Source organism: Lutjanus erythropterus, chromosome 1 (genome assembly GCF_056507025.1).
Source record: "Lutjanus erythropterus isolate fLutEry1 chromosome 1, fLutEry1.hap2, whole genome shotgun sequence".
NCBI classification, from domain to species: Eukaryota; Metazoa; Chordata; class Actinopteri; order Lutjaniformes; family Lutjanidae; genus Lutjanus; species Lutjanus erythropterus.
In genome coordinates, this window is record NC_139317.1 from 16454666 (window position 1) to 16475639 (window position 20974).

Consider the following 20974-nt stretch of genomic DNA (forward strand, 5'->3'; position numbering starts at 1 on the left):
ATAGGCATGATTCCCTATTTGAACAAAACATTATTGGGGTTTTGAATTAGGGGTCTCATTTTCAAAGCAGTCAGAGTTCTGTTAATAACACATATACCTGTTTCAGACAGGAGATTTGTTTATGACACAGTTCTTCTTAATGCACACTCAACCTGCATTTGACCCCATTGAGAGTGCTACCACAAGTTAATACCTTGTCACCGCCATTCAGAGATTCTAGTCTACAATCACAGTAAAGCTCTGTACAGGAATGATTTTTCAGTCTAGACTATTATCCACTCCCTCTGATGAGCTGTTGGCTTGGAAACGCCTATTCACCTATTAAGATAAATGTTCAATGATAGATGAATGCAGGGTTGCAAAGTCAGGTTGGTTGAGTGTGTTAAACCATTCAGATTGACTGCCACTGTGGATTTAACCTGCATCATTGCACTGCATCTGTCTGAAAGTGCGTTACAAAGACATATGTATGCTCAACATATATACAATGTGTAAAAATGTAAAGCTGAGTTTTTAAGCTGTTGGTCAGACAAATTAATCAATATGAGGGAATCACTTTGTGCATTGTGGCAACTTGTGATGACCGTTTCTCCCTGACTACAGAGGTGGTGCATCCTATGAATGTCTTGACTGTGTCTCGTGGACTGACTGGAATATGAATTCTTTCCTCAAACCTGCCTCAAAACTTGTAACATCTGATGATTTAACATCTCTTGACAGATTCAGCATAAATGCACAAAGCCCACCAATAGAAATTTTGAAATAGCGTTTTAGTAATAAATCATTATACTGTGTGTATGCAAAGTACTAATGAGCAGCTAAAATATTAAATGTTTTTTGTTAGGATAGTCTCAGTTGTCATCATGTGACCTCAGTATGGAGCTTAATAACAGGTAGTTGTAGGGGTGGGAGTGTACACAAAAAATAACAGTTTGTTATGTACTTTGGTTTTAGAGTCACGCTTTTGTACATTTTTGATACAGCAGGGAAATTTAAAAAAAAGCAGAAAATAATATTTTGGTCATTTATATTATTATAGTTATCATAGTTTAGAGTAGATTATGGGTTAAACACCACTGCTTTTGTCCATATGGGCCTCCAAAATCAACAAAATAGGAATGCTCCTTGTAGTAGCTTTAAGTATGGTCTTTGGTTAGGATGGAGGCCGTTCATATAGGTGATTAAAGACTATCCTAATCCACATTTACTATATTGCATGACCACCTATCTATTGACTATGATGAACATGAATCTATCTCCATGACAACTTAGCAAACTCCCTTGTTGATTATGTGAGACGTAGTTGAAAGCTCTGGAAAATCAAGTAAGTGGTCCTAAAGTTGAGTTTATTTTGTCAAAATTCTAACTTATTTAAAACCTAATTAATTTATGCTAAAATACTGCAAGTGCCACACACTCAAGACTGGCTACTACAAAATAAAAGCAATACAAACTTTCACTGTGAAAAGCATGTGAAGTGAGCCCTGACAGTGTTGTGTTTGCACCAAAAACATACTGATATTATTTTTCATGTTGTGTACTCACTCAGCAGCACTTTTTCACAGTTGTCTGCAAGAGTGAAAAGGAAAGTATCCTTGCGTGAACTGAACTACACATTTTCACTCAGGCTGACAAAGGTGTTAGTTATTGTTCTGATTCTCCTTTTAATATACTACCCAAAAAGCAGCTAAGTACACTGAGGCCATTATGCCTCCCAGAGAGCTTAAAAATTAAAAATAAAAACTCCCCTCACGATTTTGTTTTCTTTACCAGTTAGAAATACACAACTAAAGAACATCTTGTTATTTACTCCCACTGAAAGATACATACATGTACCTGTGATGTTACAGTTTAATCTTGACACATTTAGTCACACTCTCTCATCAGATTGGTCAGTCTAACAACATTCATAACATATAACTATTATTATAACAAAATACTGAAAACATTATAAATATTTTTCACAGTGAACAACACTGATTTATTAGCTGTCATCTCAATAGGTGGCACTGCAATACCACAGTATTTACTATAACTGGTAGAAAGTAGATTTGCCATTAAAGAACACTGTATGTGTGGTGGCTGTCTTTTCAAGCAGAGCATTATAAAACCAAAGAAAGAAATGGAACAGAAGACGTGTTAATGTTCTTCTCAGATGCTGTTTTTGCCCTTTTTTAAGTGTAGGGTTAAAAAAGGGTGAGAAGGACTGTTTATTGTCACATCCATTCAGTTGGTTGTCAGTTTAGCTCTAGAGGGGTTTTATGGTCTCATTAATGTAATGGATGTTAAATATCTTTTTTTTTCTATGTTACTAATTTTTGTGATGTGTTTTTAGTGTTAATGGGCAATATTACTAAACTTTGTGCTCAAGTAAGTTACAGTGAACACATTTAACATAATTAAGGCACTTCATTTACCTATTCTATTAACCTTTATCCTTCAAATATCAATTAAAAAAAATGATCTTTCAATAAACCTGAAAAATTAAAAAAGAGGTATATAAAACAAAATTTACGAGTAGAGTCAGCAGGATATCTGTCATTTTAGAGCTAAAATTTGAACATGAGACTGATGTGATACACAAAAACCTAGTTTGTGGAAAAGTGAGCCATATCAGTGAAATGTATTTTTATTAGCATTTATATTAGCTGGCAAGTTTTTTCAACCAAAGCAAATTTGCAGCCATGTTGCAATCATGTAACTTTAAATTGTTGAAGTTATTTTGCTGAGTGTCTTTTCAGTTAGGGCTGTTGATACTGCCAGAAAGGTTGTGCAGAAATGTTATGAAGATGAATCAATTAGTCAGCCCACAGAAAATTAAACTTTTAGAAAGAAACACTTCACTAACTCTCGTGTGGAAGAAAAACTTTGTGGCACTAAGTGCGGTTAAGTTTGATGAGTGATAGATTTAAGTCTAATGCCACGCAAGAAGAAAAAATCACTCATGCTATTTATGAGGGGATTTCTGAAGGAAAAAAAGTAGTAGAAAATTTGACTTAAGAGGCCATAGTTTTAAATGTTTGCTTTGTAAATACTGCTAATTAAGATGGTACAGCACCATTCATTGCTGAAAGTCCTGTGTAGTAGTCCTTTTGCTTTGTGGTAAGTATTTGCAGTCCTTCGGGGCTTGTGTAATTGCTCACAGTCAAAAAGGTAAAGTAAAAAAATAAATAATTTCAAAATTCGAGGTCTATGCTGTATTGGTTTTTGTTGAGTTTTGGGTACTTTAATTTTTCCTTTGTCCTGACTTCTGTGAATCGTTCTCTTTTGGTTTTTTCCTCTCTTTACTGCTGTGGATTTCTTGTGCAGTGTTTTACAAATCAGTGCATTCTCTACGAATGGTGGGTTACTTGTCTCAGTTAATTGAAAAAGATCTTATCACAGTTTAATTAAATGAACAGGGTGATAGTGGAAACTAAAATGAATTCACTGACATTTACAAATTACTGTTGTCAGGCCGTCCTATTTTGTCCATTAAAACAAAGGATTTGCAATAGTGAGATCTTGAAAAACTCAAAGCATTGCTGGTTAACCAAATGGCCCTTCAGCTAGCTTTATGGCGGTCACACTTTTATTTTCCATTTTGTCAGTTTTCAGTTAGGCTATACTAGACAATTATGTTTCTTATCAAAAGCTACTTTTGGGCTGACTCACTGTCCTGTGCTGGCCTTAGCTCTCACTTCTTGCTCTATTTTGAAGTCTTGGAAATGTGGAGTCACTGTGAGATCTCACCCTTACGACAATTAATTTGTAACTATGGATGGGTACTAAGAGATGGCATTGAATTGTTGGGCTCCTGCACAGCTGCAGCTAACACACATTTTCATTGCTGCTAAATGTCCCAATTAATTTCTTGATGACTGTATTAGTTGTTCATCATCAAAAAATACCAAAAAACAAGGGATCAAGGTCCATCACAGTTTCCCAAAGCCCAGAGTTATGTCTTTACATAACTTGTTTTGTCTGACTTACCATCCCAAATCCAAAGATATTTAATTAACAGACATGAAATGAAGAGAAGCAGGCACACTGCTATTGGTATTTGAAAATCATTCATTGTAAGTAATTCTTATACAGCAGCTGCAAGGCAAATTTTTATTTGACATTAATATTTTTTTACTGATGCAAACTACTCACAGTATGAATATCTGGCAAAACAGTGTAGGTCTCAGCATGGCTTTTGCACCTAACTGTGCGCCATCTACTCTACAGCCATGTCACGTTTTCACTGTCCCGTTGCGGCGTTTCCATTGCCCTCCGCTCTGACAGTGTAGTGATATTGACTATTGTACTGCAAGCAGCCTGGGAAAACCACCTGTGGATTCCTTTGTACAATGATTGTTTGTTGCTGTTTAGATTAAACAATGAGTACCAACTGAACATTTTGATGTCCTATACGTATATAACAGCCTCACGCTGGGATCCACGAACAAGCTGCAATGATACATAATTGCAGAGACATGAAAGAGACACTGCAACAGCTGGGACAAAAGACTGCTTAGGCACAAGCAGCAAAATTCTGAACGTCATATTAAATAAATTATGAAATTGATGAAAAGGAACAGGAGCTGGCATAATGTCCATTCATTCATTTTATATTTGCCATTTTTGGGTTCCATACCATTAATCTTGCAGGGCCAGAACAGGAAGACCAATTCACTGTTGCATTTTATTATACTGTTCAGGGTGCCTGTCTGCCAGACTTTGCATTAGCAGAACTGAATAACAAGGACTTGGAGAACAACTAGGAGCTAAATTGTTGAAGGATGCTGATGGGAGAAGTTTTCTGCTGCTGGATTCTATTTATTTCCATCTAGCTTGCACTGCAATTTTATTCTTATTGTGTTCAGAGAGTTTGTTTCCTCTTAAAAGAAACATGCATTTAAATCATTGATGAGTTGTGAAATACAGTTGTGATGAAAAGCTTTTTCTCCATTTCTGAAGAGTTTAATTATGATATAAACTTTGTTAAAGCCTGTTTTTTTGTGAGTCACAAACCCATTGATCATTCCAGTGCGATTCAAATGAATGTTAAGTCAGGAGTGCAAAAGTGGAATGAGTAGGTGAAGGTGAGAATAGAGAGGTGTGAAACAGATCTACTGATCTGACATCAGCTTCTGAAAAGTATTTTTTTCCTGTTATTTCATGATAAGTATCATATCATCAGCTTCTTGCCAATACACAGCCCTAGTATTTGACCCCTTTTAACATCAAGTATGAATAAAATCATTTAGTATAGTTAATGTCTAATTGTTGGGGTTCATCTTGGTCCAAATGTAGGTCTGTGCATACTCCAGCGTAGTTTGTTAGAATGTGAGCACTGGGCATGAGGGGTAAAAGTTTGACAGCTATGTCCAATTAGTTTGACCAATTGTTGAGCTGATCAGAGGAGACAAAATAATATGGTGGGTCATTTTATTAAAGTCTCTCATGTCAGCTTGTTTCTTTTTGAGCACATTTTGAAGAAAAATGTCTGATGTTAATCTCAGAGCACTCATTAGGGGGATGGCTCATTGACAGGCTGACATATTTCATTCCTGCCGATTTTATATTAATTAAGCACTGGTGGGTATCGATTTATTTCTCTGAGGTTCTGTATGGTTTGCTGTTATGTTTGAGGGAGACTTAACCTTTCTGTGTCAGTTTTTCATTCAGCATTTCATTATGACAGCATTTTGAAATTTCATATTGTCTGTTCATATATTGACTTCTTATTCCTTATTAGGACTACTCCTTTGGCAGTTTTGTCTCTGTTGCACCTGTTCGAAGTACAGATGGCAACTTCCCAAGAAGTCTTCAGAAAAACAAACAACAAATAAACAAAAACTCTGCTAGAGCAGAAAAAGCAGCAGACAAAACTTGCTCGGCAAGCACTGAGGTAGCTGGTACACACAGATAACAACAGGCCAGCTGCCAATCTCCTCGTCTACTGCACAAGTGGATCCTTCATAATATGCAGACAGGGCCTGTTAGAGAAACACTTTTTAGGTAGTAGAATTTGTTAAAATGACTAGTGTCGTTAATGTCGAGTAACATGACACTTGAGTTTAACAGATTATTAAGCCCAAGTTTAAATTGTAAACTGCATCACTGAGTGCCCCATGTGTGGGTTTGGCACCCACCCATTGTGCTTGGTTATAATTGTCTTTGAAAAGCTGATGAAGCACAGTGCAGTCAGGAAGTATTAGGACAGTGGTTCTTTTTTTTCTTTTTTGTTGCTGTTGTTGTGTTTGTGCATTGCATTTTTGTTGTGTTGGCTTTCATCTTCAGTTTTCATCAAATGTGAGTGTTAAAAGGATCATTTAGATTATGTAATGCAGGGTTGTGTATATTACTTATTGATAGTGGTCAACATGCCCCCCGTTAGGAGAAGAAAAGAGGGGCACACACACAGAGGCTAAGCAATGAACTGTTGTGGATGGGGTGACAAACAAAGGGTAGTTTAGCCTCTTAAAAACAGTCCACCTAAAAGTGATCGGTTTAAATGTACACTATATCTAGAATATTGTCACTGCTTTTCTTTGCTATGTGATCGGAAACTGTCATTACATAAGTCAAATATTGCACTCCATAGGTGAAAGCAGTAATTTTACCTTGTAGAACGTGGCAGTTGCTAGACTACCACTGCCTCAATCTGTTAGTTCATTTGTGTTATTATGTGAATTCAGTGTTTTATAATGGATTTACTGTACCTCATACAACCCCACTTCACAACAATCCAAATTATCCCTTTAACACCCTGAAACTGAAAACTGTCTCTTTTTGAATTTTGAGATGAGTGTAATGGAGAAGAGCTAGACATTTCAGTGCTTTGCAACCCTCTGAGACTGCACTGTATCTTTGTTTTTCAAGAATTTAATTCTCTAATGTAGAATATGAACAACCAAAATGTTTTACTGTGTTAGCAGTCCATTGTATCTTTTCATAAATGCTATCACAGTAGTTTGTTTTTGGTTGCTGTAGGGAAGGTATTTTTTTTCTAATATATGATGCAGTCGCTTTACGTATCCTGATTTGTTTTTTCTGTTCTCTACCTGTAGCACTTACCCTTTAGAAACATCACAGATGATGTGGTAAGATTTGAGATATTGATGTGCTTTTTCTTCTCTTGGTTGTCGATCTCTGCCACATCTATCATCTCCTTTCTAAAAGTCCTTTAATCTGCCTTTTTAAAGTGACGATGAAACTGGTCTTCATTGCCAGACTTTGGATTCATTCACATCACAGAGCACAGACTGCTTTTCCCACTAATGTCTTTGTTGACTCTACATGTTATCTAGATAGTGCTTTGCTCAACATATGTTTAACAGATGTTCTGTCTATGTGGTTTGTTCAAACAGTTCACACTGATAGCATAATTATTCTAACTCATTAATAGGCTAATTGTTTTGTCTTTTGGCTATTAACCATTTAAATCTGCTCTGCATCTAACACATCTTTTATGTATCTTGTCAAAAAATTATTGTGTACTTTTCCCTGTTTTAATTGTGTTTTTCTCTGTTGTCTGTACAGCTGGACAGATTCGCCAGTATTCGGATTCCTGGTAGTAAAAAGGAGCGGCCACCCTTATCATACTCTAAACACAATAGTAATGATTGGTCCATTTCTTCATCATCCACCTCACATCAGTTTGAGGAGCTGTCATCAAAGATCACCTCAGAAAAAGAGATCCTCGCTCTTTTTGAAAAGATGATGGTATGTTCTGCTGTTGTGGATAGAATAATGTCTAATTTGCTGATATAATATGATCCCCAATTATTAGGCCAATATAGCAATTGAATAACTAAATTCTGTCTAACAAAGGTTATGAAATAAACAAATTAAATAAAATAAAGATGTATAATAACACTTTAGCCAAACCTAATACTGCCAAAGTATTTCATAATTAATATGCTGTGAGGAAAAAATGTGCGAGAGGTGTTGCTAAGGTGTTGCAAGAATATTGCAGATATAAATTTCAGTAAGATTCATCCTCTATTTCTGTTTTTTTTTTCCTTTTCAGGAGGACATGAATTTAAGTGAGGAAAAAAAGACTCCACTGAGAGACAAGGACCTCAACACAAAGAGAGAAATGGTCATTCAGTATATTTTTACTGCCTCTAAAACTGTAAGTGTTTGAATGAATGATTATTATTTTTTACTTAATTTTATCTCATATTTTGCTGCTTCACATTTTATAGTTACATTATTTAATATCTGGAATTTGTTTAAATAATTTATTTTTATCATCTTAAAATTTTGTGTGTACTCAGGGCACATCTCGCATGTGACCTGGCCTGAAAAAGGAGGGAGGGAGGAATTGAGTTTTAATTATTAAATTGATTATTTAGTTTTAAAAACAGGGTTCATTAGATTACAAGCCATTGCAATCTCATTTGTCTTGCTATCTTTATCATGTGGAGATGTAATTACCATTGCACTGGGATGCATTTGTAAAAATACTCATACTGCTGAGACTGCATCCCTTTCTTTTTCTCTGTTTTCTCCACTGTTACTCCTGATCTCTCTCTGGTTTGCTCACTCTGTCCCATAATATGATCAAAAATATATTTCAACTTTATTTCAACTTTAATAACTTCTGTTGCTTTTGGATTGTAGTGCATCACAACATATGGTAAATTGTTTATGGTTTTGAGTAATAGGGCATCACAGCACAAATGGATGAAGTCTGGCATTCATTCTGACTAACATTTTTGAGTGCTGGAAGATAATTGATTAGATTTTGTGTATGTGAGTTTTCCATCATGGTTGATTGGCCCTCATTCAAAGTTTAAGCAATGAGCCCTGAGCTTTTCCTTTGCTCCCTCTCAAAGCACAGACAGATCTTGATAGAGGGTGATCAAACTGTCAGTGTACAGAGGAAAACGATTAAATCTCCAAAGAAATGGAAACTATGGATCAGTCTTTCTCTTCTAGACCAAAAAAAAACATGCTTTACATTGATTTCTCTTACCCTTAAGAATAGAATACTATTGAAAGACCACAATTTGAAGGTGATACTCCATTAAATATCTACCCTAGAGCATGTTCAAAGTTAATGTGAGTTCAGTCCCTGATACTTAGTTTGAATAATAATGAAACAGTCTACCGGAGGTGTTTTTTATTTGTTGATTTCATATTAACAGAAGCTTGAGAATAACCTTTACCTGAGGGCACCTCCTAACTTAAATCAACTGCTGTTGTAACAAATAGACAGACATTAACCAGTCCTCAAATTATCTGACGTTGCACTGCCGACAGCTCAGATTTTCCTTTACATGTTTGTTTTTTTAAAGGCTTTCTGGTTAACAAGTTGGTGCACTGTCTTGCAAAGAAGTGTTGTATTTATTATATTTGCTATAACCAGACAGCTTTCCAGCGTTGCCTTAGGCTGTCCATCTCGAGTTACCATGGGGACCAGCTTGTTTATATGCCTGCATTTGTTTACCTGCATGATAAAATAGTGTGGCCACTGGCCAAAATGCAACAAATTAAAATCCTTCAATACACCAGTTTTATTAAATGCTACATTTACATAACACGTGGCACGTTAGAGAGAGAGGTTGTGAAGATGAGCATGCTGACATACAGTATTTTTCTCATTTTCTCGAGTTAATATGACAGCTGACACTTGATGTAAGATACTCAACAGGCTGGTTTTAATTCTGTTTCCCAGTCTTAAATCACTCTCAAGACCATGGTATCGTCAAATAATGACTGTTATTTTACGAGGCTGGCGAGGCTCTCATCAAATAATTTGCCCTCTCAGACCAACACCTGGTCCTTAAGCAATAATACACTCAAGGTTATGCTGTACTGCAGTGATGAGTGGATAAAACCTTGTGAAGCACTGGGGCTTTCTTTGTATTTGTGCTAAACAGAAAATCAAAGCTTTGGGTCTTCAAATGCAGCACAGTGACATCTGGTGGCTTGGAAAGCTTATAGCAGCCCTTCCAGACTGGGGCCAAAGTACTACAACACCTTGCTGATTTGAATTGTTTTAGTCTCATGTGTGTCCAGTAAAACTCAAAGTAGCATGTGTGTTCTGATTAAATCTGTAATACTGTTGTTCAGAAGTGCTGCATTAAAGGAAAATGTTATTGCACAATGGGTTACAGTAAAATAATTAATAAACACATAGTCCAAAAAGCCTAGATATAAAATATGAGAAACCAATTTCCTCACACACCTGTCTCCACAACAATATGACTCTTCCGGCTTGCAATTTTGGTAGAGAGCCTTGTAGAAGAACAATGGTTGTGTACTTTTGTTACATAAAATAATTGGTGACCCTTGCCAGTGTGTTGTGCAGCTGTAGTTGTTGAAATACCCAATTTTACTTCTTTGAGACCTCACTGTAGATTTTCCTGCAGTGCCCCTGCTGTGTAGGAACTTGTGTTTTACTTAATGTTGCCTTTTCAAACCCTTCAAAAGAATTTTTAGAAATGGGGGAGTAGAATAGTCAATGTTCAGTGTTCCTTTTTTTGAAGTCTTCTTATTTTCAAAGACAGTACAATACTCACATGCCATTATGTATGTTAAAATAATTATTAGTCACTGTACCTGTTATCTTGTAGATACGTCCGTGATGAGATCCCTTGCTAATACATTTCCAATGGATTATGAAGATCAAAACCTACAATCCTTTACCTTGGCAAAAATGCATTCTATAGGTCAGATACTAGGCTTCAGCATTCTAATTTTGCCAAACGAGGTTATCTTCCAAACCTTCCTTTTTGGATACAATTTCGTGTGAACAAGCCATACTGTGGCGCTCAGTTCACCCCTGACTTTCTCAGGATGTACTGCCTGTAAGGATCAGAGACCTTTTAATCAGCATGTATCAGAAAACATGAGACTGAGGCTTACTGTCCCAACATTGATCAAGCATAAATTGTGGTCTGCTGGTTTCCAAATTGCAGTTGTGGCTGAGACCTCAATTAAAGTGATTGATTGTTGAAGGAGCTGATCATTAAGAGAGAAACCAATACCCAAGTAGGTAAATGCACATTATAGAATGTAAACAGAGCATGTTGAACACTGAATAATTACACGTTACCTCAGGTACAATCATAATAGCCTGGTATCAGACTGAGTTGTCAACTCATTGCACTCCATTTTCATATTCAGAGAATTGGTCAACTTGGTGAAGTGGGTGGATTTGAAGGTCTAAAATCAGGCAATAGTCACAAGACACACACACACACACACACACACACACACACACACACACTGTATCTTATTTACAGGGCTTAGGCATATTAGCAGTGTGACTTTTTATTTTTTTAAAGAGTGAGTCATTCGTCAGTCGTCATTCTTTTCCCGGTTTTTCAAATGGAAACACCTACTCAGCCGTTATAAAAACCAGTGATGTAGGTTACGGGGCTGACACCCTCCCCTCCCTTCCCCACCCATGAAAGGAGTCCGAACCTCTTGTACTCTGATCTGGGAGATGTATACGAGGGGCAACATTGCAGCTGTCACAAGCTCATAGCTTTTATAATCTAAAAAACAAAAGAAACTCACAAAAATGTCAAGAAAGAAAATATTTTTACACTAATTGCAATAAACTATGCATCTTCTGAATTCAAGTTTCTCTCTTTTACCGAATTAAGACAAGCTTGTTTGTAAAAAAAACAATTCAAACTCAGCAGAAGCAAAATAATGCATACCAAAAAGTCTTTGTTAGTCTCTCCACTGTTCATTAATCACTAGCTCTGGTGGGGTTGAAAATATATCCTTAATTAATTAATCTTTAGATGTGAAAATACTGTGGCTCCCTGCTGCCTCTGATGTCTGACCTCCTTCTCGCTTCTCTTCACTTCACGCCTTACCCGTTCCCACCTGCCATCTCTGTCATTCCAGAGTCAGAGTCCTGATCGGAGTTGTTGAATATCAGTTCACTACATAATTCCCTGTTGTCATGCTGGTCCCTGTTGGTCTCAGAGATTGTGTTTGGTCCAGGTTCGGCCATGTTCACTCAGACGCTGACAAGCCAGGTTCAGTTCCCTCGTTATAAACAGAAACACTCCCCCAGTGCTCTGCGTATCACGTTCCAGCAGACTCCAGTCCTAATCGGGCCTGTAGCTACATAGCTAACTGATGTAACTGCAGCTAGGAGGCTAGCTCCAGCCAAAGAGAGTTATAACAGCGAGTATATTGAGCAGCAGTTAGAGGTTACTCTGGTGACTACATAATGAATACAACTTGGAAGCTGCTGAATGATATAAAAACCTCAAAAAACAAAAATGATGTACCTGCCCTTAATGTCTTTAATTTTATTCCTAAGGTCCTTTTTTAAATATGTTTTTTAAAAATGATAGTGTAGAAATTCTATTTTTAAGTAGGCAAATATATAACATTTGCAAGTTTTGCACCTTTTAGCAAAATTTACCATTTTAAAAGTTTTCTTCATAGTAGTTAATATCCATGCTTTGGTCATATTTTTTGTTGCTTTTCCCCAGAAGAAGTCTGCTTGGCATGGTGACATAAATATCTGACATGGTCTTGATTTGAACATTTCATGTGCAAATAACATGAATTCACAACTGACTGAAGCTTACCAGTTAAGGATATTTTATTGGACCTTGATTTGGTACAGTATAGTTTGGATGAGGTTGTGTTGTTGAACTCTTATAAGAGTGGTGTTGTTCTGTTCACTGCAGGTCCAGCACAATATTTAGTTAATGTTGGTTTTTGCCATGGCAGTGAGGCAAAGCTTTTCACGGTTTGGGTGTAGTGTCAGTTGTTATCATTGTTGGTCACTATCTCTGTATCCTCTGTCTGATCTAGCAGACGGGAGGGGAGGCCTCAGAACTTTTGGCTGTGCAGAGTAAGTGCTCTGAGAGTGAGTGTGCAGTGAGACAGAGAGATCGAGGCATTGCAGCAATACTCCCCATCCCTGTCCCATTGTGAAGAGAGGAGAACCCCAAATGGAAAGGGCGGCTGAGATGGGGAAGTGATGGGGGGGGGGGGTGCTGCTGCTCCATTACCATAATTGTTGCAGGCACAGTTATTGAGATAGAAGTGGAAATCACTGTGGGTGAATGAATAGACAGCATTTCTCCCACAGGGTTGTGGTCGGAAGTGATGAGAGGACAGTGATGTGCGGAGACTCAGACTTGTTTGAAGTTAAAATTGAACAGCAAGAGTGGGTTTCTGGTGACCACCACTCTTCTTGGTGTTGCGAAAGGTTTTTGTTTTACCTGTTTGAAGAGTTTTGTTTGCAATGCATGACAGTGGCTTATAATCCCATTGCATGGCAGATCAGGTTGATTATTCTATAGCCTATGTAATTATGAATACAACTGACAAATTGTTTATATGTCAATTTTTACATATATTTGGGAAAAATCTAGTTATAAATAGTAGTGTTCAATGGTATACTGAAATGTCGGTACTTTTTTGCTCCGGCTCTAAACCCAGCTCTTCCCTAGAGCTCCCCGGAGCTCAGCAGCTGTCTTTCAGTGATGAAGCAGTGGCTCTGTCCACCCAGTCCTTTCAACACACTCTGCAAAGCCCTGTGATACATGCAAATGTTTTTGCTCAAGTCGAATGTATTCCACTTGCACTTGATAATATTGCTGTCTGCGACATTATATTAAACACAAGTTATTTGGGGGCTTCGTTTTGGTTTGTTTGAAAATGTTTTATAGCTTACCAGCACAGGGCTACTAGCACTAGTTACATGTCACTTCCAAACGTGGTGGCTCTGTAGTGTCAGAACAGCCACTAGAAAAGGCACACTCCCCCTGTCCATTTAGATAACATAACAGTGCCCACAGTGAACATAATGCTCTTGAATTAAAAAAGAAAATTTTATTGTGTTGCTGGAATAATGTTTAAGTGTAAATGGCCTGTTGGTGAAATCATGGATTGTAGTTTTGGAACTATTCATGGAATAATACATGGGGATTGTGCAGGTCAGATATATAATACATAATATATTAACATTTGACCTAATAAATATAATCGGAAATGAGCAATTTGGCCTCATATATATGTGTGTCGTTAGGGCCCGAGCACTGACCTCGTTGCTAGGACATACATATATCATGCCCAGATGCACAAAAAAGAACGAATCGCCTAAACCCAACAGGAAGTCTGCCATTTTGAATTTAATGGTCAATTACTGCGATTTCCACGTGTTGTAATTTAACAAACTCCTCCTACAGAATTCATCAGTTTGACTTCGAAATCGGTGTGCCATCTAGACAACTTTGTGATCAAAAGTTATTAAAGTTGGTTGAAGGGCATGTGCATGATGTGGCGTTGAGTTTTGATATCTTGCCATGAAACACGAAATTGCTATAACTTTCCAGGATTCTAGCATTTGTTCAGGATTAATTTCCCTTCGTTTCTGATCTGTTAGGTATCGAGTGAAGATTGATTCAGTCTTGTGTATTGTTTTGGCATCTGGAGTATTGTGATACCAAACTTGGTATTGAAGTCAAAATTTTGGTATTGTGACAACACAAATTGTGACAACACAAATAAATAGCTTGGAATTAATTTAGTCTTCAAGTTTTGTTGAAAATGTTGCACTCAAAATCGAAAGCTATGAAGCAAGAGCTTACTGTTGTCATGACAAGGAATAATTCTAGCCACTTTTACAACCAAGTGGTTAGTCACAGTATAAATTACAAAAGGGTGAGGGTTGATTTGAACATTTCTTACAACAACTTCGAAGAACTGAAAAATGGCACAAGGAACTGACACCTACTTTTCCTGCAGTGTTTTAGTATGACTTCGAAGAAAGCATTGCTTGACTTGAACACCATATCACTTTTAATATTAAAATGTGACATATGGCAGTTGATAACAGTTGATTAAACTTTCCACACTGTACTTACTGCCATCCTTGGTAGAGTGAACCCAGGAATAGAAATTAGGGCTGCATGATATTGGAAAAAAACTGACATTGCGATTTTTTTTTAACCCTGTGATATATATTGCGATATGAAAAAATACATCGCACGACCTGCAATGTGACTATTGCACACACGTATATTGCGATGGCGATGCTCAAACGATATATTGTGCAGCTCTAATAGAAATCATGTAAGGCATTGTTAAGGGTGACCACAGAGCATGTTTCCAAATCTGCGTGCTTTTGTTTTTCTTTTAAAAAGTTTTTCAGTACATCAGCTGCCGATTTTGTTGATTTTGTGTTTATTTCATCCTCGTCTTCCTCTATCATTTTAAGCTCTTTGGGTGTCAGTTTTTCTTCACCATTTCTCTCGCTGCGTCCCATTTTTTGAAATTGTTGTATTCTCAGAATAGATTGAAAGAAATTTTAAACCAGCCATTGCTGATTGTTCCTTCCCAGTTGTTATTTTATCAAGTTGCTAACTCAGCTGGCTTGCCGCAGTTGATAATGTGTAACCTAACAGCTGTGCTCTTTAATGTTGCTATGGTTACAAGTTGGGTGGATGAATTTCAAAGGGTGATTAAACTTGAGCCAAACTACTTGGTCGTAAAACAGTTTTAGCGCACACCTGGCAGCCAATCAGGAAAGAGGATTTAGCCAGACCATGGTATAAATCATAATAACATTGAGTTGAAAATGTCTTCTATTGGAGGAGACAGAAGGGTCACAGGGGCTCTCCCTTGGCTGCTCTATGTGGCTGGGGTTGCAGGTGGGTCCACAGCCAATCTGTTGCCAGCAGTAGGCAAACAGGCTGTCACTAATGCCTTTAGTGAGAAAGGACCTGCCAGATTTGCTTATTGCTGCCATGAGCAGCACTCATTGTTCTTTTACTGCTGAAGGTCTTAGAGATCCCAAGAAACAAACAGGATGGTCATCATCATGTCTCTCCAGGATGGGAAAGGGGTTTGACCACTGGGCCAGAAGAGGTAAATGGAGGGAGGCAGACACTTACTGTATCCTTGATGGGCTGGTGTGCTGCCAGGGAGTGGGTGGAATTGGCAAAATTGCAGCTGCTGTTCCAGTCACTTTCAACAGAGCAAGAGACATTCAAAGCAAGAGTCGGCCTAAGCTGAGAAAGAGTTGCAATCATTTTAGCCATGATGATGACAACACTGAAGTGTGGTGTTGTTGTCACTGAAGAGTGCTAGATTCATAGGACTACCACCTGATTGGGAGGAGACTGTGAGTGTGTTCGAAACCACGTACTTACCTACTACTCATACTAACTCTTTGAGTATGCAGTGTGTCTACACTGGCAGTATGCGATTTTTGATTATGCGAGAAGTTCCCGGATGCATACTGCATTCGCCAGAAATGTTGAGCATGCATCATCAGCTTACTACTCACACTCAAATTGCCCAGGATGCAACGCGACGTGACGTCACCGCGAACAGGACAGGAGAATTACCAAACTGAGTAAGGTTAGATATAATTTTCCCTCCAATTTTTATGCTTGGAGGTGTGTTATGTTAGCGATTTCTCATTGGATTTACATTTATTAAGAAAGTTTAAAAAATAAATACAACTTACATCTGACAACAAGCCCAAGTCGATAGCGACCATGATGTACCGAAGACGGCGGGCCGATCTTCGTCTCATAGCCGACAAGACTCTCCGCCGGTAAGGCATCATGATTGGTCAAATTCCGTTAATGGGATGAGATCAGTCCAAACGGCGGTGTCAAGCAGGATATATTGCGGGTTGGTTCGCTTCTTGTTTTCAAAGTAAAAGCACTATTTATCACCATGGTCTTTTGGTATGAGAAAGGGAAACCGGTGTTTTATTTTGTGAATATAACCGGAAGTGCGTTGCTCACTGCGGCTAGCTTAAATTTCGCCGAATTCGTCCGAACTAAATTGTAAACGGTTAGTATTTGGACAAATAAACGGCACACTCGGGATCTAAACGGCCACTTTCTCGCCTGATTTTTAAAAAAATCTCGATAAAGTGATATATTCAAAGAGGTTAGAGCTAAAGTGAAATCAGCTTCAGCCTGTCGATTTCGGCTCGGGTAGGAGCGCAATGCATTGTGGGTTATCATACAGTACGCTGTAGTGTAAACGCTTTGCATACTGTCTGATGGATTGGGTATGCAGTATGGAGTATGGATAGTATGGGTATGGAAGTATGTAGTAGTAAGTATGCGGTTTCGAACACAGCCTGTGTTGGTATGTCTTGTGGTGTTTCTGTTGAACAGTTGGTGCTGGTCCACTTGTCCAGGAAGATACCTATGTCCTGGACAAATGGGAGAAATTTTGGTCAAATTATTATCTGTTTACTGAGCTTAAAGGGTTAGGGTTAGGGTTAATACTTTGGAAATATTTAGTTTCCAAAATACTTGCCAATGACTAAAAGCCAGTCCAGCATTTACTCTTTCCAGCAGCCTCTTGCTGAGTCACTCCCTCCTTTTCTTTTCTTAGATTTATCCATCAACATTTTTTTCTGTCACTTTGTCTATGTCATGATATTCATATTGTTAGAGGCTGAGTCTGGTTATGGTGCCTGTTCGACCTTGCTCTGGTTCTGGCACAGCATCGATGCTGACAAGTAAAGCCTTCAATCCATCAGGAAACTGAGGAAGAGCAGCTGGAAGACATCAGAGGGAAAACTAAAAAAAATATTTTCTCCACAAAATATGGTTTAGTTTCACCAGAATCACTGACATAGTTAGTGGTGTGTGACTAAGTGCTGTACAGCGTTTTGACCAATTTATCTCACTTGAGAACTTCCATGGAAGTTATGTCATCACAGTGATGGCTAGAGATGTAACCAAAAACTCAAGAATCAATAATACGATAATATAAAGTACACAATACGATATTTATTATGATAATGAAGAATAAAGAAAAAATATGACTTGAAAAATGTCCTTTATTATGTATGTCCCACTCACGTAAACAGAATATCTCAGGAGCACTTGGAAGAAATTTCTTCAAATTTGGTATTTACGTCCACTTGGACTGAGGATGAACTGCTTAGATTTTGGTTTTGCTGTCAACGGCCAAAGTCAACGTAACCTCAAAAAGCATGTTTTTAGCCATTACCCCAAGAATTCATACACTGATTATGACAAAAATTCACACAATTTGTGCTACAGAATAACTACTTACATGTAACTAGTTACATGCAAGTACGTTACAAAATAAATGCATTTGAAATCCATTACAGTTACTGAGAAAACATTAAATGCAGTTTAATTACAATTACTTATCAAAATATTGGTGACAACGGGGTCACATCCAGTTATTTTTTCAGGTTGCCTGGTGGACTCTGCTGAGTGCACTTTCCTCGTTAAATAATAACATAATATGATATAACATAACTAGAGATGCACCGATTGCAATTTTCTTAGCCGATTCCGATTTCCGGTTTTTATAAGGGTCTGACCTGCCGATTCCGATTTTGACCGATTCCGATTTTCAGTCTTTCTAAGAACTGGAATTGACAGCATTCACAAACATTTTTGCAACTTTTCTTGTAAAAATTAAATTAGATGTTCATAATATGACACTGACTATTAAATATTCATGAAATACTATTTAAATTTTCTCCAAAGTCCTCCAGGTTACAGCCAGGGCTTATTATAGGTTTACATTAAGATTATGAATCAGCTGAATGTGATCTCGCGAGACCATTGAATCTCGCGATTTCATGTGATCGCCTGTGGAAGCAGATGTAAACAAACTGGAGACGGACGTGATGCAACAATTTGCTGCCGTAAAACTTTGCCGTGAAAAAACAGAAGCAGAAGTTAAAGGAGTCTGGATGAGAAAATGTTTGAGGAGACACATCAACACAGGTTGTTTATTCTTCATCCAGAACAGGAGGTGAGATTTTAACTGTCCCTCTGTGAACAGCACTCTGCTGCTGGCTAACATTAGCATGAAGAGGTACATAGTTTAAGGCTGTTTTGCGACATTGTCAGCTGCTCTGTCTTGTTGTAGACTGTCTGTCTTCTCTTTGTCTTGTTCTTGGAATCTGTCTCTGACACCAGCTTCAAGCAGACATGTGTCAGAGTGTGTAGCTGTTATCAGCGCTGTGTTGACGTCACGGTCAGTTTGTCTTCTGCGCGCATGACGTGACCATCGTGCAGAACACGTGTGTGACAATGACGGGCACAGAATCGGATATGTGACGCTGAGGTTCTGGTCTCTGGCCGGTCGATCGGCGCATCTCTAAACATAACATAATATAATAATATACCATGGAAAATCGTGGTATATATTATTGCACTTTTTTTTGTTGTGAAATATTGTTGCATCCCTGACTGGGACTTGGCCGGGAGGTTAAAATATGTTGGACTTCAGCAAGATATGGAATTACGAGATAACTGAGGCAGAGTGTCATTGGGGTAAACCTATAGTGAAGCCCAGTACATGTAAACGTGTGGGTATATCCTGCCATTGGCTGCCCATTTCACGCCATGTTCCCCTATCCTGACGCTATTTGTATGGTACAGCTTTCAAAATCCCTGTTGCTACGGGGGACAAGAACAATCTCAGAGCTTGCAACCTACCCACTGAAAATGGCAAGCTTAGCCCTGACTTGGTCGTTATGGAATGAATGAGCTAATTAACAAGCTAGCAGCTGTTAGCTTTTCTTTTGAAGGGATTTTGCTATTTTTATGCAAGGGCTCACCTCCCCATGAGCAAATGTTCCACCAAAACAAATTCCCTTGACATTATTTTGCAGGGCCACCATTGCTGTATCCTAGGCTGTGTGCCACCCAAGACGACAGTGATTGCTTTCAAGGAATACAGAAAAAAATGGAGCGCTTTCTTCCGCTCTAGCAGAATGTTAAAGTGCAGAGCCAGACCTTTTTCCAGTGTTCTGGCTGTCCAAGACTACATCCCAAATGAACTTACTATCACAGGAGACTTAGATCTAACCCTGTAATGTTTTTGCTGTCCTGGCTCTTATTCAAAAAGCACGTAGATTTGATTCTGCCGATATGAGTGATCAATTTCCTTTTCCAAGGCTACAGAGGTGCTTATGACCATTTTAACACATTCTTTGATGACTGAAGATAAAAACGGGCTTTCTGAGTGAGATTTTGACATGTAATTTTATTTTTTATAATATATTGAGGATAATATTGTAGATTGGGGCTTGAGGTGTCAGGGGAGAGACAGACTGGGCATAGTTCCATTGTTTTGGCAGCCTGCAAGGGTGAGGGATTATTTATTCCTGCCAGTAGTGATACGGGCTGATTTCTAAGGCCTTTGATGAATCAAAATGTACCCAACGATGTGTGAAGTTTTGGCATTAGCGCAGCTGTCTTGATAAACTGAATAAGTAGCTTTCTCTCAACATCCATTTAAGTGTCTTGCTACTGTCTTCCAGGACAACAAAAAAGCTACATGCATATTCACTAATTTGGCAAGATGCATGTAGATTGTAAGTAGATGGGGCAGATAGTCACTGCTTTTTCAAGTCTATGGTTGGATACATTTTAATTAGAAAGTTTTACATTTGCAAAGGCTCTTTCTAAAGGCTACTTGGGGATTGAGGCCATGACAAGGAGGAAACAGGGTGACCCTTTAGTTATGCATAAACAGATAAATAATAAAACAATTCAAATACACTTTATATGTGACACTTGAGATGTTTTCTTTTGCTTGTGATCAAAGATTGTAGAACATTGCAGGGTGAGAGATGATGGCTGTCTAGTTAATTGCTGTGATTTCTGTGCTGATGACTAAATTTTGAACCAACATGAAAAGATTTTAGATTCTGTGCCCCTTTGGAAATGTGCTATTTGGGAAATGTGTCATTTTGGTGTGAAATATTTGAAGGTTTGAAAACTAATTAAGAGACTTGACTTACTGTCATATTAAAGAGAACTGAGCAATATGCATTTGGGTCTAGCTATAACCCAGGGCTTGCTTAAGGATTTTAGGTTGCTGGCTTTGATCCAAAAGCCTGGAAAAATTAGGTGGTCAAAAAAACAAGTCGTCATTCTTACTTCAAATGTTAGCCTAATTTAAAGTATCACTGCTGAGAGTTTTATATTGGGAGTGTAAATAAATAAGTAAACAAACTGTTGAACTTTTCCATGTTAATTAA

At 38.0% G+C, this 20974-nt stretch overlaps 1 protein-coding gene across 4 annotated transcripts in view; it reads left to right on the top strand.

Annotated features, from left to right (window-relative positions):
* The window catches only part of LOC146332762 (protein diaphanous homolog 3-like), a 225916-nt gene that overhangs the window by 1776 nt on the left and 203166 nt on the right, over positions 1-20974 (top strand). For 3 of the 4 annotated variants that reach the window (XM_084715020.1, XM_084715038.1, XM_084715048.1), the window contains exons 2-4: positions 7041-7073; positions 7513-7695; positions 8003-8107. In XM_084715020.1, coding sequence (XP_084571146.1) covers positions 7041-7073; positions 7513-7695; positions 8003-8107 — 321 coding nt within the window. The remainder of the gene's footprint in view (positions 1-7040; positions 7074-7512; positions 7696-8002; positions 8108-20974) is intronic. The other variant, XM_084715028.1, reaches the window with a different exon arrangement.